The 26,070-nt window shown below is 36.3% G+C and overlaps 1 protein-coding gene across 1 annotated transcript in view; it reads right to left on the reverse strand.

Moving 5' to 3' along the window:
* Positions 1 to 650: 650 nt before the first annotated feature.
* FBXO3 (F-box protein 3) overlaps positions 651 to 26,070 on the reverse strand; it is a 30,255-nt gene continuing 4,835 nt past the window's right edge. Inside the window, exons 3-11 of the mRNA XM_070427762.1 lie at positions 25,102 to 25,265; positions 18,937 to 19,051; positions 16,927 to 17,131; positions 15,415 to 15,460; positions 12,503 to 12,587; positions 11,600 to 11,722; positions 9,116 to 9,231; positions 7,691 to 7,881; positions 651 to 1,807 (exon numbers count right to left, since the gene is read on the reverse strand). Coding sequence (XP_070283863.1) covers positions 1,643 to 1,807; positions 7,691 to 7,881; positions 9,116 to 9,231; positions 11,600 to 11,722; positions 12,503 to 12,587; positions 15,415 to 15,460; positions 16,927 to 17,131; positions 18,937 to 19,051; positions 25,102 to 25,265 — 1,210 coding nt within the window. The 3' untranslated portion in view covers positions 651 to 1,642. The remainder of the gene's footprint in view (positions 1,808 to 7,690; positions 7,882 to 9,115; positions 9,232 to 11,599; positions 11,723 to 12,502; positions 12,588 to 15,414; positions 15,461 to 16,926; positions 17,132 to 18,936; positions 19,052 to 25,101; positions 25,266 to 26,070) is intronic.

Below are 26,070 nucleotides of genomic sequence, written 5' to 3' on the forward strand. Positions count from 1 at the left end.
AGAGGCATGGCTACATGAAACAGACTGACAGCTGTCCGAGGGGTGGGGGTGAGGGGACTGGATGAAAGAAGGTAAAGGGATTAGCCAAAGAACATACATGCAGAACGTGAAGACACAGACAATAGTGTGGTGATGGACAGAAGGAATGGGGGGTGGGGGCTGGGTGGAAGTGGGCAAGGGCCGGGGGGGGGGGGGGGGGGGGAGGATAGACATCTGTGATAGTGTCAACAATAAAAATAAAATTTAAAAAATCAGTGGGTTGATTAAAAAGAAAAGGATAGGCATAATAGAAGGATTTAGCAACCAGATAATACTCTAAAAAAATAAACAGGAAAAACTACTCCATTTCAGAACATTTTGACATGTGCCAGTATGAAAGGGTAAGTTTGACTTCATGGTCTCTCATAGCAGCTGCTTCACCCTGTCTACACACCTCCCTCTTCCTACAGTTTTCTCTACAAAAGAGCTGTTCCTGGGAAAAATGGAAAGAGGGGCACCTGATAGGGTAAAGCCAGGAAGGGTGGCTTTTGAATGGGCCTCTAGCAACAGGCCAACAGTTTCCATCTCCTCTTCCATCTTAAGAACAAAAGCTACTAATATTAGTTCATGGAAAATAGGCAATTATACAAAATACAGCATCAGAACCAAAATTTGTTTTCAAAATGTGAGTTTTTGACACTTGGAGAACTTCATTCCAAACTTCCAATTATATAATTACAAAAAAAATTTCATGTTTCAGAAAAACATACTTAATCTCAACATAAGATTCATGTCACTTATCACAAAGTTAGACAGTCAACTGTATAAAGGAGAAACAAACAGAAGCAGTATTTACAAATGTAGACTACATGAGACATTGTGAAGAACTTTTTGTTAATAAACACAATACATACTTTTACACTCTACATTTCAAAAATGATGCATCTGTGAACAATACAATTATTAATGTTGATGACTTTAAATTAAATTCCAGGTTGCGGTGTTGAAGATTTTAAATTAAATTCAAGGGTGGGAGAGTTGAAGACTAAATTCAAAGTCAAGGTTATAGTGATAAAGACTTTAAATTCAAGGTTATAGTAATAAAAATTTTAAATTCAAGGGCAGATTGTCTAAGAAAGGACAAAACAACCAGCATTCAAGCTATTTAGTCAATTAGTTCCCTGTGAGTACAAAATATATAGGAACCACTAAATGGATTAGCCTAATTACAAATTATGTTCATTTCTAAATAACTCACAACTGCAAGAAATCGTTTCACAGAATTTTTCGTCAGTTTCTATCCTTGGGTAGGTATTTCTGCTATATTGAAATCTTCAAAACAATTCCTTTCCACTTCCACATTTTTATAAGTATAAAATGTTTAAACAAAGAGATAGCCATTCCTTAGCTAGAGAACTATTCCCCCATTGACTTCTAGGAGAGGAAAAAAAAGATTTCACTTCCTCCTCTGCCCCAAAACATAAAGTAAACGCAAACAATCCAATTCCTAATTAAGAATCAGTTGCATAGAACCCAGGGCCTGGAACAATATTTCATGCTAGTTTTCTTGCTATAATGCTGAGAACAATTTAGTTATTTACATTATTGAGAAATCTATTTGACAGGCTGGATTCATTCCAGTGCTCCCATTAGCGGAGTTTTGCTAAAAAAGGCGCGAGTAGCGGCGTCTGCGGATGGGGACATCGAAGAGTCTCCGGGGCCTCGCCTCCTCGTCTTCCTCATCAGATTCCTCCATATCCGCCGAATCATCGTCGTCTTCCTCCTCTTCTGCATCTTCCATCTCTTCATACTCATCAGGACCCAATTCCTTGAAAGAGAAAACAGTCTTTTGATAAGAACTTCCATCAGTTTTTTCAACTTATTTAATGCAAATATCTCATTTATCTAGACTCTGAACAGCCAGACATGCCAAATATGAATCTTTATAGACTTGAACAGCACATTTCCATAATGCACATACTGATTCCAGTGTATATCCTATTACATGTTTTAAAATGCTCAATGTAGTTTTCATGATAAATATATTTCATTAATATAGTACTTATTTTTACATGGTAGTTGTTATTCAGATACAATGTAGCAAACAGACCACTCCTAACAACTCAAAATAAAATTTTACTGACTTTATCATATTAGTGATTTCAGTAACAATTTTTAATCTACATGCTTACAGAAAAGATGTGAACATATTAACAAGGTATGACATGACCTCTACTGGTACTTTTCATGTACTGTCAACAAGAGGTCTATGATTTCTATTGAGCTCCTACCGTAAAGACACATCATTTCCATTCAACCACCATTGGTAGCTTCTATTTTTACATTAACTTGTCGGAGGCTCTCAGCATAGGGCAATGGTGACGTTAACTGTGCAATAGCTGAACATCACCTGGAAACTTACTCTTAAGCAGTGCTTCCTCTATCAATCATGACTTATTTTGCTGTCAACTTTCTCACTTTTGAAGACCCAGTGAGAGGAGCCGCTATATCGAACAGAATTCTGAACAGCAAGGAGATCCTACTTGGTAATGTGCGGAATGTTGGGAAACTTTGGATGTGGTGTCAGCGACGGTCCTTCAACCAAGGCTTTTGTGACGTATCATGATGCAGCACCCCCTCTACCCTTCTGATCTCATCTCCACCCACTCTGCCCCCATTTCCCACCCTCCAGTACACTGGCCTCCTGGCAGTTCTTCAAACATACCAGGCACATTCGTGGGTCGGGACTTCTGCACTTGCTGTCCTTTAGCTTGGAACACCCTTCACCCAAACATCCAAGGGCTCCTTCTACTTCTTTTCAGTCTCAACTCAAATGTCACAGAAGCCTTTCTTGACACATCTTTATGTTATACAACAGGACATCCTTCATCCCCTCTATTCTGATTATTCTCCAGTGCACATATTACTACTTGACCTAAATATATGGTGTTTATTTGCTAACCTTTGTCTATTCTAACTAGAATGTAAATTCCAAGGCAGAGATTTTAATTGTATTGTTCACTGCATTTTCCCCAGCACCTGGTAGGTGCTCAGTAAATATTTGTTGAGTGAACACATTTACTGATGTGGGAGAAAGGTATTGTCTTCTAGGATTTGTCAAAGGAATAGTCACTGGGATTTATTATAACACAAACAACAACAATCAAAGTTATTTAAATATAAGATAATTCATTATTTTAATCTCTGGATATTTCTTTAAATCTAGGGAATGAAGATTTTGAAATCCAATAGCAGGTCCAAAAGGGACTTGAGAAGAGGGGGAAAAAGGGAACAGGGAAGGAGGGAAGGATTAAAAAAATTATGAAACATTAAATTCAGGTAGTATGATTATTATCTTAATGAAAAAGAAAACAAAAACTGTTAAAGAAAATCAATGTGGCTAAAGAGGATTGCTGATGATCACAAATAAAATTGTACATACCAAACAGCAGATGGAAAGAGGAACACAGACAAAAATGAAAATAAATCAGCAGTAGGCACCTCTAAAGAGTCTAAAAACAAACAATAAACCACCTAGACCAAGAAAAGACCAACCAAAAGTATATTTTAAAGTGGCATTCAGAGTATAAAGCAAAAGAAAAGATTAAATCTCCCAATTAATTATATTGTTAAAGCACACAAAAGGAGAACCATTCAATTTCCATATCAAGAAAACTACTATTTTCCCTGGCCGGTGTGGATCAGTTGGCTGGGCGTCGTCCTGTACACCAAAAGGTTGCTGGTTCGATTTCTGGTCAGGGCACATGCCCAGGTTGTGGGCTCAATCCCTGGTAGCGGGTATGCAGGAGGCAGCCGATCAATGTTTTGCTCTCACATTATTTCTCTCCCTTCCTCTCTAAAAGTCAATAAAAAGTATTTTTTAAATGAATATTTAAACAGGAAAGGTAAACACAAGTACAACCCCCCCCCCCCACTGCCTCTTCATGTTGATTAGAAAATAAGTCCAGAATTTTCATTCCTTTTTATTGTTTTCTCACCCCTGATAGAAAAAAAAACATTTTCCACAAGGCAGGTAAAGATTTTATATTATTATTTGTCGTTGGGAAGCCACTAGAACTCTAAATAAGTAAGAACATAGTTAAGAGAGAGTTGAACATGTAATGAGTTTATTATTGTAATTTTAAATTATAAATTTAAAAATTTTTAACTTTAAAAAAGGAGTAAGTAAATATTATAAAACTTCTCAGTTTTAATTTCTAACATGATAAATATCAATATAACCCACATAAGCAAGAGTTCTTTGGAGTCCTCATAACTTTCTTTTAATTATAGATGACATACAATTTTATATTAGCTTCAGGTATACAACATTGTGATTAGACATATATATATATATATATATACACACACACATTATGAAGTGACCACCACAATAAGTCTAGTAACCATTTGTCATCATACATAGTTATTACAATATCATTGACTATATATCCTATGCTGCACTTGTGACTTATTTTATAACTGGCAGTTTGTACTTCTTAATCACTTCACCTTTTTGCTCATTCTCCCACCCCTCACCCCTCTGGCCACGATGTATCTATGAGTTTGTGTTGAGTTTTATTTGTTCATTTGTTTTGTTTTTAGATTCCATATACAAGTGGAAGTATATGGCATTTGTCTTTCTCTGTCTGACTTATTTCACTTAGCATAATACCCTCTAGGTCCATCCATGTTGTTGCAAATGGCAAGATTTCATTCTTTTTTATTGCTGAGTAATCCTATATCCTATATAATAAAAGGCTAATATGCAAATCAACCAAACGGCAGAACAACCAGTCGCTATGATGCGCACTAACCACCAGGGGGAAGATGCTTAACGCAGGAGCTGCCCCCTGGTGGTCAGTGCACTCCCACAGGGGAAGCGCCGCTCAGCCAGAAGCCAGCTCATGACTGGTGAGCTCAGCAGCGGTGGTGGGAGCCTCTCCCGCCTCCATGGCAGCGCTAAGGATGTCCCACTGGTGACACACACACACACACACACACACACACACACACACACACATATTCATTATCTGTTCGTCTATGGATGGACACCTAGGTTGCTTTCATAGCTTGGCTATTGTAAATAACACTGCAATGAACATAGGGGTGCATATATTTTTTTGAATTAGTGTCTTTTATTTCTTTGGATAAATACCCAAAGGTGGAATTGCTGGGTCATAGGGTTTAGTTCCATTTTTAATTTTTTGAGGAATCTCCAATAACTTTTCAAAGCTTAAGGGGGTCATGAGACCGAAAAGTTTGAAATGACTGTCCTTAAGTAAAGACTACTTTATACCCACCCTAACAAACATTTTAAAAAGCCTCAACAGGATCAAGTTGACCCAATAGTAACTACCTGCGCCAATAAATCTCAGCACTCTTCATTTTATGTCAGGAATAGTAGCAACTTTAGGACAGGAGCATTTTCAGAGATAGAGAAAGATTTTATAACAATAAAATAACCAGTTCATTAAAAAGACGGCACAATCCTAAGTATATTTGCACATAATTATAGAGCTTCAAAATGCATGAAGCAAATCTGATAGAATTAAAGAGAAGTAGACAAAACTTAATTATAACTGGAGATTACAACAATCATCTCTCAGAGAATAAAGACCCCCAAAAAAAGATCAGTAAATATATAAAAGACTTGAAAAACAATCAACCAGTTCAACCTGTCATTTATAGAATAATATTCCCCAAAATAACAGAATATACATTCTTTTCAAATACACAAGTATTTACCAAGATAGACCATAATTCTGGGCCATAAAACATTTAAAAGAATTGAAATTATACACAATGAGTTCTCTAAACATAACAAAATTAAAAATCAACAACCCAAAGATAACTAGAAAATCTCCAAATGTTTGGGAATTAACACATTTCTAGAAAAGTCATTGATCAAAACTAAATTACAAGAAAATCTGAGAATATTTTGAATCAAATGGTAATGAAAACACAATGTCAGAATTTATGAAATGTAGTTAAAACAGTGCTTACAGAGAAGGTCTAAAATCAATAATTTAAACTTCTACCTTAAGAAGCTAGGGGGGAAAAAGCAAATTAAACCCAAAGTAAGAAGGAGAAATAAAGATAACTGTAGAAATCAATGAAAACAGAAATGAGAAAACAATAGAGAAAATCAGTGAAGTAAAATATTGTTCCTTTAAGTGATCAATAAAAGTGATAACCCCCTAGCTAAACTGATGAACAAAAGATATAAATTACCAATATGAAGAACAAAAGAGGACATATGACTATATCTTTTCCAGCCATTAAAAGGATTATCAATATTTAGGTAGCTTTATGCCTATTAATTCAGCATTTAGACAAAATGGACAAATTCCTTAAAAGACACAAATTAGCAAAAGTGGACAAGAAACAGAAAATATAAATATTAAAGAAATTAATATTTCAAAACGTTTGCACAAAGCATACTCCAGCCCCAGATGACTTCACTGATAAATCATCTAGAACATTTAAGGATAATTACAATCTCATACAGAATTTGGGCTGGTCAGCATGGAGACTGCCATAAGTAGCAAATTCCTAGAACTGGAAATAAACAGTAGGAAGCACTCCTCCACTGGGATGGGAAGCTAAACTTCACTTCCAAACCCAGACTGTAGATTGTTTTCCACAGACAAACCACAAGCATGAAAGCCTAAGTCTCATCATCATCCTTCCTTCTACAAACTGGAGTTGTGAATGTGTCAACTCTGGGTCAGCTTCATATCATGTCCATCTTCCCAGATTTATGTTAGAGCCTCCCATCAGGGTCACCCAGGAGCCAGAGGGTTTTGGTGAACATTTGATGCCTACAACTTGATTACATTCTGGGTATACAATTCACATTTTATTCCTATTGTATAACTAGAGCCTCATAATTTTCTCTAATTGTTGTATAGCCTGTAAGATTGGGGTTACTGCTAAACCTGCCTTAAGGTAACCCTAAAAATGAGATTTAAAAAATATACCTAGTTGACTTAGGAAATGATCCCAAAGAGAGACTAGTAAAAGTACAAGTCTACGCATTAAATCCTTTGTAATAATTTCTATAGGATATTTGTATTATTTTACAAAATGGGAGTTTTAGCAAAAACACTGTAAGAAATTGTTTTCCCTGTCTTAATGAAATAAAAGAAAGCAGGTATCATCTGGTCTAGTGTGGTGTTTCTCATTAGGCAACAGACGTATTTAAAACGAATAATTACTCTATAGAATACTAATGGTAGACTCATGTCATTGTACATCTGTCCAAACAATAAGAGTGAACCCTAATGTAACTTATGGACTTTGGGTGATGATGATGTGTCAGTGTAAGCCCCATAGTTGTGACACTGACACTGCTCTAGTGGGAAATATTGTGGGGGGGTAGGGGGTATATAGGGAATTTCTGTACCTTCTGCTCAATTTTTCTGTGAATCTAAAACTGCTCTAAAAAATAAAGCTATTAAAAACAAACTAACAAAATCAGGTAACAGCAGAGTTACTCTGACTGAAGAGTACAGAGCCTCACTTACTTCTTGTCTGCCTCCCCCCCACATGTTCACATATCCCACCCACCCCAAGGTACTTCCTCAAAATTCCTAGGGTTCTTTGCAACACAATTTATAAACTATTTGTCTGGCTAATCAACAAAGACCCTCTGTGGAGTCAATTCTAAAAAGTTATGTAAATCAGCACCAGAGGAAATTTAACCTACCAATCGAGCTATAGACACCCTGAATGTCGGACATGCCATATGGAACCGGGGAATGGCGACATTAAAGATCTTGTCTTTAAAGTAAAGAAAGTGGAAAGTATAATATCCTTCCATATATCCCGATGTTGTAGAAAATGTGGTACAACTTGTGTATTCATACACCCGACCAGGGCTGATGATTGGAAATTCACCTGCAGAGAAAACAGTAACAATTAATTAAAGCATAAAATTCAGTTCTCCATCACAGCAAATGAGATATGTCCTCTACGGGAGTATGCAAACTATGTTAAAGTAAATGCACAATTACAAACAAAATCTAAAAGGAAACACAACAAAATGTTAATAGTGATGCGATTATGAGTATTTTGACTTTTTGGATAGTCCCTCTAATTCTCTATAGCGGTGTGTGGGTAGGGTGGGGGAATTCTAGGAGAATAAAGCAAAATAAAAAAAGAATTTTTTTTTTTCAAAATGCTTTGAGACATTTTAGACACCATCTTTAAGACATGGGTAATAAGTGTCACAGACACTAGTTTAAACAGTGATAAGGATAATCTAAATGTTTAAAAGTAGCAATAGGCTAAAACATAAAATTCTGAGCATGCATGCAGCTTAAGCATTTAGCCCAGACAAAATAGCAGTCACAAGGGAGAGTCCTTACTCCAAGGGACAAAATTACTGAAAAAGAAATGCAGCTTTAATAAAATTGTTTAGCACTAGATCCCCAAATAAATTCAGGAAAAATTCCTTAAACAAACATGCAGAACATGACTTTATTCATGGCAATAAATTAGAGCAACTTTAATCTAAACTGAATTGTGTACATGCTTAGGACCAATGACAGAAATACATAGCTTAAATAATGTTATTTTTCTGAAGCACTAATACAAAATCTTAAGAGTCTAAGTGTTCAGAAACTTAAGATAATTACAATGTCAATGGAAATCAAGCTAGAGATGATTGAAATGCACAAACAAAAAAATCTGTTATTAATTTTAACATTTCTCCCCTAAATTGCAAAAGATAACAGATATAAAATTTATTTTCTCTTTCTGCTCTATGCCTACAAAATATTACAATGAATAATTATTCAGTGGGAAAGAAAAGAACTTAAGAAGGAAAAGCAAGGAACCCAGGTGATTCACAGGATGTAAACTCAATCCCTGTGCTATAATTTTAGAAAAGTTCTGTTTAAAGGTACTAAACTGATAGAATAATGACATTTACACATTGTATTTGTGAAGCAAAGTATTGTAGTTAGGAGAAACCCAGAATCTATGATACCTTTCACATTGTAATACAGCTATTAAAAAGATGCAGTCATATCCACCAACATCATAATGCATTTCTAAGCTGTGCCACATATATGCTCTCCAAAAGTTCTTAGATGCAACTGATGTATAAACTAAATTTTTCATTACATACCAACTACTCCAGGTCCTTGAACTTCTTCTACATCACCTTTAGCATTTGTTATTCTCCAATAGCGACTATCCAACTGACAAGCCTTCTCAGGAAGTGCATCCTTTGACATTTCAATCCTGGAGAAGGAAATGGGGCAGTAGAGACACAAATCAGGCCTTTTTTTGTTTCTTTTGTTTAAGAGCTACAACATTTGGGTTAAGAACATAAAGGGAGCCCTAACCGGTTTGGCTCAGTGGATAGAGCATCGGCCTGTGGACTGAAGGGTTCCAGGTTCGATTCCGGTCAAGGGCATGTACCTGGGTTGCGGGCACATCCCCAGTAGGGGGTGTGCAGGAGGCAGCTGATGGATGTTTCTCTCTCATCGATGTTTCTAACTCTCTATCCCTCTCCCTTCCTCTCTGTAAAAAATCAATAAAACATTTTTTTTTTTAAAATCTTGATTAAAAAAAAAAAAAAGAACATAAAGGGAATTTCCAAAGGAAGTTAAGAAACACACCCAAAGTCTGTGTTCATCATCTATTTCCGGAAGTTCTCAAAGATATTGGCCCAATTAGCTAACTCCCCCATGAGAATGCTTTCATTCAACTTCCGCGCCTGATTTCAGTGAGGATCAACAATAGAAAGGGCAACATAAAAATTCACAAACTCCATGCTTACAACACTCTTTTGTTGTTCAAATATAGATCAGTATGGGAAACACTTTCTAGAATACAGTGCCATGAAAAATTTCTGTTCTAAAAAATTGAGTCTTTTATTCACTACAAGGCTATGCAACCCATTTCCCTTTTCTCCATTAGCTTCTATATACAAAGCTCAAAGTGAAATGTCACTACTCAGCCCTGACTGGTTTGGCTCAGTGGATAGGGCATTGGCCTGTGGACTGAAAGGTCCCAGGTTCGATTCTGGTCAAGGGCATTTACCTTGGTTACGGGCACATCCCCAGTGGGAGATGTGCAGGAGGCAGCTGATCGATATTTCTAACTCTCTATCCCTTCTCCCTTCCTCTCTGTAAAAAGTCAATAAAATATATTTAAAAAAAATAAAAAAAAGAAATGTCACTACTCAGTTACTGGGATCACCTTAACTCTGCTTCCCAATACTATTATTTCCCCCCCCTTCCTCTGGGAATCTTCGGTCTCTTATTTTCATTTTGAGTACTCTACAAACATATGTCGGTATCATTAATTAAGCATGTCTCCGTCCTAGGCAAGATCTAAATTAAACAACAAACATCTCCGCATGTGTAACTAGACACGTCAAAGGCTACATACAATACTAAAATTCTATGATGCTTCTGGTAAGTGTACATTCCTATATATAACACCATAAAGTATATAAAAATATATCTAAAGACAAAGTATCCTTAGTCCCTTTGATCAATGAGTTGTCTTCATGTCATAGCAGAGAGTACTTCTAATTAAAGTGAATTTACTAGGTAATATTTGTTTTTTATTTCACCAAATCCAGAGCTCAACACCCTGTTTGATATCCAGGCAGCACTCAATAAATATGTACTAGACTTTTAATTGAACATACACAGACCAGATTACATTTTAAAAGCATGATATTACCTTGGGCAATTTGGTAGCTTTCCGAAAACATTACAACTCTAATTCTGACCTTTCCATATGATTACAACCTAGTGGTCCACCTTGAAAAGTACCTGGCACAATACTTGTATTTACAAGAAACAACTCAGGGGTTAATATAAACTCAAGGTATTTTATAAACTATACTGTACTCACTCTTCCCATAAGCAGCCTGAAGTGACCTTTGAAAATGGTTCATTATTCACTTGACCCAAAAAACCCCCACAAAATCATGCAAATCAAGGTTAAAATCTTCGTGTTCATTTTAATACTCGTGAAACTGCTCACGCCACCAAAGGTATGCATATCTTAAAAGCCACCAAGTATCTGAAGAATGTCGCTTTACAGAAGCAATGTGTGCCATTCCGTCATTACAATTGTGGAGTTGGTAGGTGTGCCCAGGCCAAACAGTGGGGCTGCACAAGGGGTCCATGGCCGAGAAGTGCTGAATTTTGCTACACATGTTTAAAAATGCAGAAGTTATGCTGAACTTAAGGGTGCAGATGTAGATTCTCTGGTCATTGAGCACATCTAGGTACGTGGAGCAGAATTTACAGCGCTTGTGGGCGGATTAACCCACACATAAGCTCTCCCTGCCACACTGAGATGATCCTACTGAAAAAGAGCAGCTTGTTCCTAAACCAGAAAAATATCCCAGAAGACCCTGGAGAAACAAAAACTTATGGCCCCAGAGTAAATTCAGCATCAATAAATACAAATAAAAGCAGGGAAAAAAACCTGACTATACTGTAGAAACTTTGTAACCCACCTTCCTCTGTATCAGCAAGAAGTTGCCTTTCAAAATGTGTTTATCTTATATCAAATGGGGCAATAATAACACATCCGGAGGATATAGCCCATTACTAACTGAAAGGCGACCCTTTGAAATTCTCACCTGATTCGGTATGTGAAGAAATAGTGGGGTGGATGTACAGAGCTAAGTTCTGGCAGAAACGATGTGGAAACTGAAACGGTAATATCTCCAGTTGTTGCTACACACTCTGGATCATGAACATATCTAGGTAAATAAAAAAATTAAACATTTTTTAGTCAACTAGCCTCAATTCTAGAAGATAAAAGGTTTAAAGACACAATGCAAAATAGCTTAGGATTGAAAATTTAAAACACAGTTGAGATTTTAAAGGTATAGTCCTATTAAGCTTAGAAGAAAACTAGAAATCATAAGCAAAACAGAAAGCTTTGAAGACTCCAGATCAGTAAAGTAATTTACTTCGAAACTAAAAAGAGTCTCTCTCCATTTTCAGAGTTGAGGAAATTTAGAGGACCATCTGAAAACGCAGCTATACCTACAAACAGTGGTTCTGATAATAAAAATGTATAATATTAGTATATTATTATAGGGGCCTCTGATGTATATTTAATCTGTCATTTCTGCCAACCAGGCTACTATAAGCCAATATTACCTCTAATATTATCTATAATATCTAGATGTTCCATTTAGAGATAATAAATATTTGCTAGGAGTTAATAGTTACTAACTTGCTATTCATACTAAATCTACTAATTGGCAAACAGCTTTTTTTTTCCTAAAAAGAAACTATATAAATACTAAAATATGTAAATTTCTACATCAAATCAGTTTTTTTCTTTTGATTCTTCAAAATAAGAAAAATACTGGCTGTTCAAGTGTTTGGATGTTTTGGCCTTAAAATGAGAATAGATTTATGATGATGAAAGGTTGTTATTAACCTTCCTGGGAAACTTCATCTCATGATCTGTAACTGATGATTTTTGCTTATTACAATTATTCCATTCCAAAAAGCCCCAAGTGAAATACCTGAAAATCTGGTCTCTGATGATAGGGAAGCCACCTGATACAACACTGTTGACATAAGAAGTAAACCAGTCAGTAAAAGTAGCACCTGTAAACCAGAAAAGGGGGGAAAGGACAAATCGTTTTTGTAAAATCCATGCAGGAAACAAGGAAACAACTGTAATTTCTCTTTGCATAAGGTGTGATATCAAACCCAGAAATATTTATAGATATAATTCCTCTCTAGTCCTTTATTAGGACAATTTCTAGTCTCAATTCTATCCCTCTTATTCCTAACAACCTTGCTAGGGAATCCTCCAACTAACTTCCAAGTACTTTTTACACTTATATATAATTAAATAACAGATTCCTAAACTTTACTTTGTCCTGGTACAGGAATGAAAAGCTTTCTGTCTGTAATTCCTTGAACAAAGAAGACATGGCTACATCTAGGAAGAAACTACAGGAACAATATCAGCACCTATCCTCGAACAGTCAGGGAATACCCCTGCTCCAGGTACATACTGACTCATGCTCAGTCTGGACATCTAACAGGAGTTATGGGCATCAGACCAATCCCAAAGTAGTTGAGGTGACTACAGATTCAAACGCACAGCGGTCCTCCATATTCTCAGTGAGCAGCTCGAAGCGGAAAGGAATGACTGGAACAGTCCAGTCCTGACCATACATCTGTGATCTAGTGATTGGGACAGTAACAAGCATTTACATAAATTATGCCTGCCCCCTCTAGGTAATACAATGTAACTTTCTCAGATCCCCTTACTGTAATACATCTCAGTGACTAGCATACATTAGTCCCTTAACCAGTGATGCCCAATGCATTTCTCTGTAATCTTATTTTTATCAACCCAGTTCCTATACTCCCCCATGCTAAATGTCAGATGCTAAATTTATAGTATTTACTTCATATTCTGCTCTGAGAATAATAGAAGATACTATTTAGGCTTGGGTCTGAGGGTACAGAGCTTTAAAATTTTAAGGGCATCAATTGAGAGAAAGTACACTACAATAGTTGGTTCTTAATGTCTACTAATGGCTCATTCTAACTCCCTATTTATTAAATGTTATTGTATTCAAAATGAGCACTGATCATCTGTTTACTTGGATCAAGATATTAAGAAGCCTATCTTTAATGACATTAACAAAGGCATTACAATTCAAAGAAGGTGCAATTTTATGTCAGGAGAACTAGTAATTTTCCTATAGAGTTTTAAAGTCATTTTTCATATTTCATGGTTTACATAAAAAAGAAATTGGCGTAGTGTATTTCAATGAACCTAAATTTATTATAATACATACAAGAACAGTGTGTTCTTTAAAATGAGGACAGTTTCCAAGAAAGTCAAACTTATTTGAATCAAGATGTAATTTATATGTTCAAGGTTCTTACCTTTAAAGTAAGCCTGCATCTTGGAGCTTCTTTGATAGCACTGGGGCTTGATCAAGGCAGCCTAAAGGAACTGCTTTCTCATCTTTCCTCCCAGCACTAACTTCCCATCTCAGCTCAAATCTTTCGCTTTGCTCTCCTATTCCGGGAGAAATCCCAACTACCAGAATAGTATTATCAGACCTTAGTATTCTGCTGCAGCAGTGGGTTCTTCCATCCCATGTCAGACCAGCACCAAACTGAGAGCAAGAAACTACAGGAGCCTAGCAGGCAGCTTACTTCAGAGCTCAGGCAGCCTCTGGTGCATAAACTCAGTAGCACCATGCACCAGAGCCATGATGGTCACCTCTTAAAGTGTGTGCTATGCGAAGAGGCCAAAGTGGGCATTGAGCAGGAGCAAAACCCGGCAAGTACTAACTTAGAAACCACAGACCACGTGAGTCAGGGTGAGCTGACAGTCAGGGACTAAGTGTCAAAGCTTTTTATAATTTATTACGTAGGAGTGAGGACTTGACATTGTCAAGTGTGCCACAAAATCTAGAATATGCCACAGTACAGACTCTGTTCAAGCTTCCAGTTAGGAGAAATAATTACATACAGACGCCTTAGCTTGCAAGGCCCCTTCACTATTAGTCCCTGGGGATGTTTGACATGTGCCAGGAATGCCTTTAAGAAGCTGAGTGGATAGTCAGCAAGCTTCTCTTAAGTGAGCAAAATCTAAGCAAAACAAGACTAACAAATAGCAAAGAGGTGAGCAGCACTTGCATACAAATTAAATTGTCCTCAAATCCTTTGAGAGATACCCCTTTAAGGCCTAGAAAAATTAGTTGTGCCCAGGAGTTCATGAAGCCCAGTTTATACTGGTTTCCAAAGACTGCTGTTTTGAGGTATCTAGTGTTATTTATCAGTATTTTACTATAGCATCGGCACTGTCCTGTCCTGTGCCGATGTAGCTCAGTTGATATCAGCCCATGCACCAAAAGGTTGCCAGTTTGATTCCCAGTCAGGCACATGCCTGGGTTGTGGGCTTGATTCCCAGAAGGGGGCGAGCAGGAGGCAGCCCATCGATGTTTCGCTCTCACGTTGATGTTTCTCTCTCTCTCCCTCTCCCTCTAAAAACCAATTTAAAAAATCTTTTTAAAAAAATGCAACATTAAAAAAAAAAGTACAAAGTAATTTTATATATCAACATCTCTAATTATGTATTAATATGAGTGATGGAAAATACATGTGCATGTAAGGGAACTATATACTTACTCATATTAATTCTATACATTTTAGTGTTTCATAGCAGAGTCCTAAGAGCACAAAATTGTATAGGGCATGGCTTTTTTCCAAATAGAAACCAAATTCAATAAAGTATAAGGGCTGTTCTAACGAGTGCCTAGATATAGTACTTTTTAAACCAGCAAGCCTTAAAAAATACAAGTATAAAATTGCAGCTGGTTAAGTAACTAAAATGTTTCTACCAACTTAATATTTTTGACAGGCGGAAAAAGGAAAAAATAAAACTTTTTTTTTCTCCTACCTATGATAAACATGTCAATAGCAGCTGGATTCCGAGCCATTTGGTCCTAAGTGAGAAAAATAATATTTTAATTAAGAAAAATACTCTCCACCATGTATTTTGTTTTGTTTTGAATAAATTCACAATTTTTTATTTTAAAACAAAACAAAACAAAAACTGAGATATGCCTGTACTCCCCGAAGACTCCAAGGCAAGAGGAATCACCTAATATTAACTAGGTTCTGAGAAAGAAAGAAGGAAAAAAAGAGTAAGAAAAATACATTTTCTTAATTTCCCATTGTTCATTATTTGTATTCTTCCCTGAAGAAAAGGCAAAACAGATATAAAATAACTTAAGTGCTCTAACCAATTCTTGGACATTCCTCACACTTGTCAGCTCCTGCTTCAAGATTTCTATATTTAGGTTCTTTCTATAAAGTCCAGTTAAATGCTTATATACTGCTATTACTGTTGACAATGAACCAAAAAACTGTCCTGCAGGAAAAGGATTAAAAAGTTAAGGTAAGAAGAAATACAACTAATTATCCTAGGAGAAAAGGCTTTGGATTCGATCAAGAAACCTGAAGAATTGTACGTTAGTCACTTTTCTCTATAAATAAAGAGATCAAGCCATCATCCTATAACCTTATAGAGGTATCAAGTCAAAAATGAGATAAAAGATGTGAAAATGCGCCAAAACCGGTTTGGCTCAGTGGACAGAGCGTCGGCTTGCGGACTGAGAGGTCCCAGGTTCGATTCCGGTCAAGGCCATGTACCTGGGTTGCGGACACATCCCCAGTAGGAGATGTGCAGGAGGCAGCTGATCGATGTTTCTAACTCTCTATCTCTCTCCCTTCCTCTCTGTAAAAAATCAATAAAATATATTTTAAAAAAAACAAAACAAAACAAAAAGATGTGAAAATGCTTAGAAAAATTAAAAGCTATGAAGGCTCTTAAAATATTTTAAATGTTTTATGGAGTTACATATCTCAGATAACTATGAAAAGTATTTCCTATTTTAAATTTCTCTTTTAAGTTAAAAGTTCACAGGTAAAAATGAAAGCAGAAGTTGTTACTAAGAAATTGCTGAAAACTGAACAAATAAGACAAACAAAATACTAAAATCATAACAAAAATCTTCTAAAAAGGATCTTCATTTTTCAACAACTCAAACACCTACTGAAGAGTTTAAAAAATTCCTACTGCATTTGGATCAAATGATGTTCAAAAGCTAAATTTTTAAGTTAGAAATGTATATTATAATTAATTACTTCAACAAAAAGCTCATTAGTTTTCCTTAAACTTCACACAACTCACAGCTTTGTCTCTGCATGAACCACAGTTTGCATTGTTTGTCCACTGGTAATATTTTATTTTGGCATTCCATGCCACTTGTGTCTAGTTAGATAGGTCTCTAATCAAATTGCATAATGCCCTATACCCATTCAACAACCCTGAAAATTCCTAATGCACACATTTATACGCTCATCAGAACACATCTTAAAGCCACACTTAAACACACTTCCTACTTACTGGGCATTGGTAGAAAACTTCATTCTTATTTCGGCCCTCTGCAGCTTCCACTGCTATGTACTGACTCAAACCAGTGTGTATGCAAAAAGTTAAAGGGAGACAGTATTTCAGTCCCTGTCTCTGCTGAAAGCCTCCAGCAGCCGTATCCACGTCTAACAAATCTTCAGAACGATAGTGATTGGACAGCGCCATACTTCCCAGTAACCTGAGAACAGATTCAAAAATTTAATCAATTGCAGTGCTACACAAACATCTGTGCCTCGTCTTAATGAATAATAATTTCACACTAATAACTTTATAAGAAGTGGTTAACATGTCGATTCTAAACCGGAAATGCCCAAAACACTATAATTTATATATTACAGTCATATTCTTGAGTGGAAAGATTGATTTAAATTAAAAGCCTAAATATCTAAAAGCTTTATAAAAAGAAAAATAGTTTTATTGCGTTCAGGAATCTATCTTGCCATGATAAACTGATTTGCTGATATTTTGCTATATGTACGTGTATGACTAATTTAATGTTTCAAGGGATAAATTCTCTGATACCTCTATGCTGTTATGACCTTTAGCTTACTCTACCCTACTAGACAGTATAAATGTTAATCAGCCTAAACCTTGACAAAATTTTCATTAACTTGGAATGCATGGGATCTAAATTCATCTCACTGCATGTGCATGAGAATAACACAGGTGTGGGTCCTTAATGAGATTCCTATCCCACATCTCACCACTGGACTGTGGATAGTTAAAAATCCCTGTTTTGAAATGCATGACCTTCTAGTCATGTCACTTCTGGGCAACTCTTTTAATAAAATTCTCTAATTATAGGCTATGCTCTTGAAGTGTGACAGTTTTTCAAATTTCAGTTTGATAGGAAAATAGAATAGAAAAAAAAAGCCAGTAACTTAGGGTTATCTAGTCCTAACTGCCCATATTTCAGAATAGTACTCAATGAGTGAGTACAGGGAATGTGGGAGGTGATCATACTGAGATTGCAAGGTAGTATTTAGACCTGAAATGGAAACAGAGCCTCATATGATTCTTCACACACAGAGACAAGTTCCAATAAGAACAATGCAAAGTTCTTCCTAAATTCTCATTGGCATTGCACAAACGCAGTGTCTCTGAAATAGCTTAATTTCATAAAAAAACAAAAGGAGTAGACCCGTTCAAAGCATATGGTTTTTAAAACTGTGAGTGGATTTGACAGCTATTAACTACGTGGTCTGCTTTTCCCGAAAGGTTCCGCAATGAATACTTCATCTTTTAGAAGTTTAAAATAGGCCATTTAATTATAGGCCGTGCTTGAATAGGACAAAACTATATATTTTTTAGTTTAGTACATGTAGTTCTGAACAAATTCTTATTTTTACATGTATGGTACACAGAATTTGTGCCAGGCTCTCCAAAACAAATGATCTGGCTGTAAACAAGATAAACACTTGGAGGGTGCTGAACAGTTTCCATTAAAATGTACCTCCACATGCATTTCCCTTATGTCGCATTGCCCCCACACCCAACCAGACTTCACTTCAATCTAAGGAGGTGTTGATAAAGATAAGGTTTTCATGAGACACATTTATTTTGGTAAAGTCAAATTAAAGCTGTAGACTTTGTCTTATGGATTGCTACAAGGAAGGAAAGGGAACTCCTATATTACTTTAATCTACTAAGAACAACTACAACTACAGTTTATTTTCTTTCTAGAAAATAAGTTGTATCATTAAAAATAACTGAAACAGCCGAAACCGGTTTGGCTCAGTGGATAGAGCATCGGCCTGCGGACTGAAGGGTCCCAGGTTCGATTCCGGTCTAGGGCATGTACCTTGGTTGCGGGCACATCCCCAGTGGGAGATGTGCAGGAGGCGGCTGATCGATGTTTCTCTCTCATCGATGTTTCTAACTCTCTGTCTCTCTCCCTTCCTCTCTGTAAAAAATCAATAAAATATATTTTTAAAAAAATAAAAATTAAAAATAAATAAAATAACTGAAACAGCAAGCATTTACCCAGGAACCACTAATTTCTGCCCATTGTGGATACGATATGAGCATCGATAATCATCGGGAAGTTTGCAACCGATCTGAGCTTCCACAGCATCTAGGTCTTCCTCTCGAGCACCCTCTGCAAATACACAAAAAAGCAAATTATGAAGAAATACAGTGTTCCTGTTAAACAACGAAACAATCTTAGAGCACATGAGTCCTGCCCAAAATACATTACTGAAATATAGGGAAATGAACTGAAAATTCAGAGAAACCTATCACTTTAGATTGGCTGACATTTGAAGCCCTGAGCAAGCAAATTCAGTAGGGAAAACACTGGCACTAAGTAAAATATGGAAAGGTATGTGCCAATGAAATCCATCAGGGCACATCTCATTTTTCTTCATCTAATATACCCACACTTCTCATTAAAAAACAAACTCCAGAAGTTCTCTACACTGACGCTGTTCAAGAGTCTTAAAGCAATCTCTTTCTGAACTTTGGTGTGTGTTCATGCTGTGAGGCGGCCATTAACTTAAATTCAATTGTGCACGTTGGTAAGCCCACCACATATTCTAATTTTAAAAAGTAGGAAGTAGTCACAAACACCAAGAAGAGAGGTTTACTGTCAGCAATGGTCCACCAGGCTGTTGGATCAAACCTCTTGCTGAGGAATTAGAAAAACTAAACAACACAAAATTGGTTTCAAGGCTTTTGGAGAACCTCAAAGACAGTGAGACATGGTGGGGTGAGTGGTCCAGACGAGAGAAACTGAGAGGTTAGCCAGGCCTCCAAAGGAGCCACCTTGTCTTTGAGGCAATTGCCAATTCTGAAAGCAAACCTGAGGCTGAGCGGCTGAGAAACTGAGCAATGCTTTCAACAATATCAGAGGACTGAGAGAATTTTCCAAAATTGATGAAGACACCAAACCACAGGTTCAAGAAGCACTATAAACTCCATGGAGAATAATTACAAAGAAAACCATATCCAGACATACAATTGGAAAACTGTGGAAAATCAAAGACAGAGAAATTTTCAAAGCAGCCAGAGAAGGGGAAAAGCCACGCAAGGAACTGTCAAAGGAATAAGACTGACAGCAAAATTCTCAACAGAACAGAAGCCAGAAGAATGGTATCTTCAGAGTGCTCAAAAAAATAACTACTGACACGAATTCTATATCCAGTGAATATATACATCAAAAGTAAAGATAAAATAAATACTTTCGGCCAAAAAATATCTGAAAAAATTTAGCAGTAGCAGTCCCTCATTAAAAAACATACAAAAAACAAAGGAATTTTCGGACAGAAGAAACATTATCTCAGATGGAATCATGAAGGTGCAGGAAACAATAAAGAGCAACAGAAAAGATAAATCTAAGATAATATTGAATAAATAAAATAATAATAACATTTCCAGGGACATAAAATACACTAAAATTAAAATCACAAAAACTATAACACAAAGGTAACTGGAGTTCAAATATTCATTGTCCAGAAAATGGTAAACATACTAATTTAAAACAAACTTTAATTAAATAAAAAGCAGGTGTACAGAATAAAAGTAAGAAGAATGCAAAATAGAAACACCTACTCAGATGACACAAATTAAAAAAAACATATAGAAGCAGTATATTTAAATTCAAATATATTAGTAATTACATTTAATATAGAGTATATAATCTAGTTAAAAGACTGGCATTAAATAAAAACAAACATGATCACATACAAGAGTCATATCTTAGAGATGTAGATAGAGAAAAGAAAGCTAGACTAGCTCCACTAAAATCGCACAAACTAGAATTTAAAGCAAATAGCATTATTAGAGGTAATGGAGGACTTTTTATAATGGCAAAAAGGTTCAATTCACTACACAAATATTATAATTCTAATTTTGTGTACCTAATAACACAGCTTCTAAATATAATTTTTAAAATGAAGAACAAAAGTGGAGATACATCTATAATCATAGCAGGTGTATTAGTTTTCTAGTGCCACAGTATTAGCAGCTTAAAACACTCCTTTGTTATTTCACAGTTTCTGTAGGCCAGAAATCTGGGCGTGACTGAATTGGATCCTCTGCTCAGGTCCCACAAGGCTGAAATGATGGTGTCCACCGGGGCTGCTATCTCATCTATGCATCTCATGCTTGGGGTCCTCTTCCAAGCTCACTGGTTCTTGGCAGAATTCAGTTCCTTGCAGCTGCAGCTGAGGCCTCAGCTCCTAGAAGCCGCCTGTCTTTCCCTATCACCTGGCCTCTCCACAACATGCCAGTTTGGTTATTCAAGGCCAACAGGAGAAATATCCATGCTGCGAATCTCTTTGACTTCTAAAAGGGCCCAGTTCCTGTTAGGATTTACCTGATCAGGTCAGGTCCACTCGGGATCATTTCCTCAAATCCACAAATTTGTGGCTTTAATTACATCTGCAAAACCCTTTCATCTTTGTCACATAACATGACCACCTACAGAGTTGAAATAAACTATATCCACAGTCTACTCACACGCCAGGGGAGACTTTATACCAGCCGTGGGCAAACTACGGCCCGCGGGCCGGATCCGGCCCATTTGAAATGAATAAAACTAAAAAAAAAAAGACCGTACCCTTTTATGTAATGATGTTTACTTTGAATTTATATTAGTTCACACAAACACTCCATCCATGCTTTTGTTCCGGCCCTCCGGTCCAGTTTAAGAACCCATTGTGGCCCTCGAGTCAAAAAGTTTGCCCACCCCTGGTTTATACCATGCATGTAACAGTGACTATGGGAATCTTGGGAACGCGCTCAGAATTCTGCCTACCACAGTAAGAAATTTCAACATGCTTCTGGTAGTAATAGAACAAGTAGCCCCCCAAATAAACAAGAGTACAGGATTAACAAGTTTTTCCTAATTTTATATATATATGTAAATGTTTATGTGTGTATATATATATGTACTGATATTTGTATATCAATGGTAAAATACACACTCTTTTCAAGTGTACACAGAACATTTACCAAGATAGATTATACACTGGACCGGAGAACAAATTTCAAATGACTAAAGCCATAAAGTATATTGTCTAATAACAGTGGAATTAAAATATAAATTATACTAAAAAGATTACTTAAAAAGCCCCACATGTTTGGAAATCAAGCCATATATTTCTATATAACCCATGGATTAAGGAAAAAAAATCAGAAAATATTTTGAACTGCATGTTAATGAAAATACAACATATTAAAACTTGTGATATGAAGCTAAAACTATGTTCACAGGAAAATTTATAGCCCTAAAAGCATTGGGAAAAAAATAAGAAAAACTGAAAATTTATTATCTAAGTAATCATCTCAAGTCAGGAAAAAAGTGACAGTAAACTCGAAGAAATCAGAGAAATTAATGAAATAAGAAATAAATTGGCAAAGGCAAATGCCAGTTCTTTGAAAAGACTATTAAAATTGACCAGCCCCTACCTAGCAAGACTGAGCAAGAGGAACAGAGAGAAAGTGCAAATAAGTTCAGAAATGGGAAAGTGAAATCACTACACATCCAACAAGCATTACAAAGATAAGAAGATATTATGAAAAACTTTATGGCAATAAGTTGGAAAATGTAAATAAAGTAGCCAATTTCCTAGAAAAACACAACTTACCAAAACTGACATGAAAATAAGTAAAAACTCTGAGTAGTACTATTTCTAATAAAGAAATTGAATCCTTAGTTTAAACCCTCCCTACAATAAAAGCTCCAGGATTGAGTAGCTTCATCAGTGCATTCTACTAATCATTTAAGCAGGAAATAAGATCAAGCTTACATAAACTCTTCCAGGAAACAGAAAAAGAGGCAACACTTCCCAACTTGTTTTACAAGGCCAGTACTTAATACCAAAACCTGACAAGGACATTTATGAAGGAAAATTACAGGCCAAACTCTTTCATGAACACATCTGTAAAAACCCCAGTCAAATACTAGCCAATCAAATCTGACAATATATAAAAAGGATAATACATTACCGCCATAGTAAGTTTATTTGAGTAATTAACATTCAGAAAATCAAGCAATGTAATTCAGTGAATTAACAGAATGAAGTAGAAAGATCATGATAATCACAAGACTGGAAGATATTTGATAAAAATTCAATTATCAAAAAACACAAAAACAAAAAAAAACTCTTCTTAAACTACTATCAGAAGGAACTTGCTTCAATCTGATAAAGAACATATACAAAAAGCCTACAACAAACATCATCAGAGAAATGTTGAAAGCTTTCTCTCTGCAAACAGAAAGATAAGGATGCTCACATCATCATATCTTTCCAACACTGTACTGAAGGCCCTAGCCCAGTGATGGCGAACCTTTCGAGCTCGGCGTGTCAGCATTTTGAAAAATCCTAACTTAACTCTGGTGCTGTGTCACATATAGAAATTTTTTGATATTTGCAACCATAGTAAAACAAAGACTTATATTTTTGACATTTATTTTATATATTTAAATGCCATTTAACAAAGAAAAATCAACCAAAAAAATGAGTTCACGTGTCACCTCTGACACGCGTGTCATAGGTTCGCCATCACTGCCCTAACTAGTACAATAAGGCAAGAAATAAATAACATCTAAGGATTGGAAAGCTAGAAATAAAACTGTTGTTAATGTACATACTCAAGGAAGTGGAAATTAAAACCATCACTACACACCCATTAGAAAGGTTAAAATACAAAGAATGACAACATTAAAGTGTTGGCAGGAATGTAAAGTGGTAGGACCCCTTTTAAAAATTAACAGTATCTTTTGAAGTTTAATATAAGCACATTCTACAACCCAGTAAACTCAATCCCAGGTATTAACCTGATAGAAATATGCTCATATGTACATTAAAAAATGATTTACATTTGTATTATTTACAATTCTAGAAACTAGAAAGAACCCAAATATCCATCAACAAAATGAACCTATAAAATGTGGTCTGTTCAAATAATGGAGTACTATATCACAACAAGAATGAACAAACTACTGTTAGAGACAACGCAGTTGAATTTTACAAAAAATGGAAATAATTCACACAAAATATATACTTAATCATACAATTTACATAAAGTTCAAAAAGAAAATTACTCAGTACTAATAGCAATCAGGAGAATGGTTACCCCTGAGAAAGAGGGAGGGTTCTAGGTACAGATTATTCTTCTTGACTTGTAGGGTGCTACAATGGGTGTGTTCACATTATGATAATTCACTGAGTTGTGCACTTACAATCTGTGCATGTTTCTGGAGGTTAGTTAACATCTCTAGAGAGAGCGTGTGGATATCACATCCCCACATATAAGTGATGAGAGGTGCCCCGTGCCTCTGCAGTAACTTCTGAAAACCCATTACTCCAGTCTAGTCATGAGTAATACTTCAAAGTCAGTTTGAGGGCCATTCTACAAAGTACCTTATCAGTACTCCTTCAAACTGTCAAGGTCATGAAAGACAAGGAAAAACTGAGAAACTGCCAAGACCAGATGACACTAAGACGACATAACCACACGGACTGTGATATTCTGGGTTGGATACAGGAATTGAAAAGGACATTACTGGAAAAGCTCATGGAATCTGAATAAAGTCTGGAGTTTAGTTAATAATAATTTTCCAATGAAGACTTTAGCTCTGACAAATGTCCCAGAAGGCAATACACTAGGGGAAACTGAAACTGGGTAAAGAGCACACAAGAATTCTCTGTACTTGCCGTAGCCGGTTTGGCTCAGTGGATAGAGCGTCGGCCTGTGGACTGAAGGGTCCCGGGTTCAATTCCGGTCAAGGGCATGTACCTTGGTTGCGGGCGCATAACCAGTGGGGAGTGTGCAGGAGGCAGCTGATTGATGTTTCTAACTCTCTATCCCTCTCCTCTCCCTTCCTCTCTGTAAAAAATCAATAAAGGAAGGAAGAAGGAAGAAGAAGAAGTTGCTCTGTATCCTAGTTTCTTGGTAACTCTGTACCTGAAAGGAGAAATGTCTACAATGTAGACTCTACATTCTCATATTCCAAATGTCCTAATATTGGAAGAGCTCTCTAAGGTCTTAAGACATTTTAAATAACAGGATGAATAGGTCCTTTCTCCCTTCAACTGCTGTTAAGACCATAGCTCTGAAATCAGCCTGAGTTTGAAATCCTGGTTCTGCCTTTTATTTTGGGATGGAAACAACTTTCTTAGCATCTTAGGTAGTTCACCTTACCTTTAAGAGACAAAACCATCCGAGGACATCTGGGCTCCAAATATTTCTTGAGATCATCCCAGGCCTTTTTAATAGCAGCATAATGGTCAATGTATCTTCCTACGTCAGAATAAGTATCAATGAAGAGAGATTTCCAGCACTGATTCTTCTGTGTTTTCTCTTCCCTAAACAGATTACAAAAATGAGATTTAAAATCTTTTGAAACAAAATTAGTACAGATTCTAGACATTTACCAACAAACTTCATGGAAATTTTTGGTTACTTTTGCCTTCCTTTCCATTTATTTTAGCTACAAATGAAGACTAGCAAATAGTGACACCAAAAAATTTAACAACAGGAGTTATTGCTGGCATGGTGGGATTATGAATCACTTATTTCTTACTTTCTACTTACCTTTTTTCTAAATGTCTATGCCTCTAATTCTTGATTTATCAATTTCACATCTATGTATTGATTCCCTAAAGTAAAAGATCAGGATAACCCTAGATGGTCTGGCTCAGTGGATAGAGCATCGGCCCTTAGCCTGAAGGGTCGGGTCACATACCTTGGTTGCAGGCTTGATCCCCAGGCCCTGGGCAGGGTGTGTGCGGGAGGCAACCAATTAATGTGTCTCTCTCACACAGATGTTTCTTTCTCTGTCTCTCCCCCTCTCTTTCAAAATCAATGGAAAAATATCCTCAGGGGAGGATTAACAAAAACAAAAAACAAACAAACAAAAAAGATCAGGATATAGCAATACTTAAAATTCTCTCCTCTCCATTCTCCCTCCTCCCAATGTTTGATAGCTGTTATTAATATTCAGTTCTACTGAGTAGCTTGCAACGTTCAATAATACACTTAAACCTCTACTTCTTGCTTTACAGCTTCAGTCACTACTCAATTCCCCTCAATCTAAGAAAAAGATAGTAGCACTCCTACCCTTTCTTTCACTTTTCCCAACTCCCACCTTCTGTTATCTACACTTTTATT

The sequence above is a fragment of the Myotis yumanensis genome, unplaced genomic scaffold (genome assembly GCF_028538775.1).
Source record: "Myotis yumanensis isolate MYYU_CA2020_CCGP unplaced genomic scaffold, mMyoYum1.0.hap1 SCAF_10, whole genome shotgun sequence".
NCBI lineage: Eukaryota > Metazoa > Chordata > Mammalia > Chiroptera > Vespertilionidae > Myotis > Myotis yumanensis.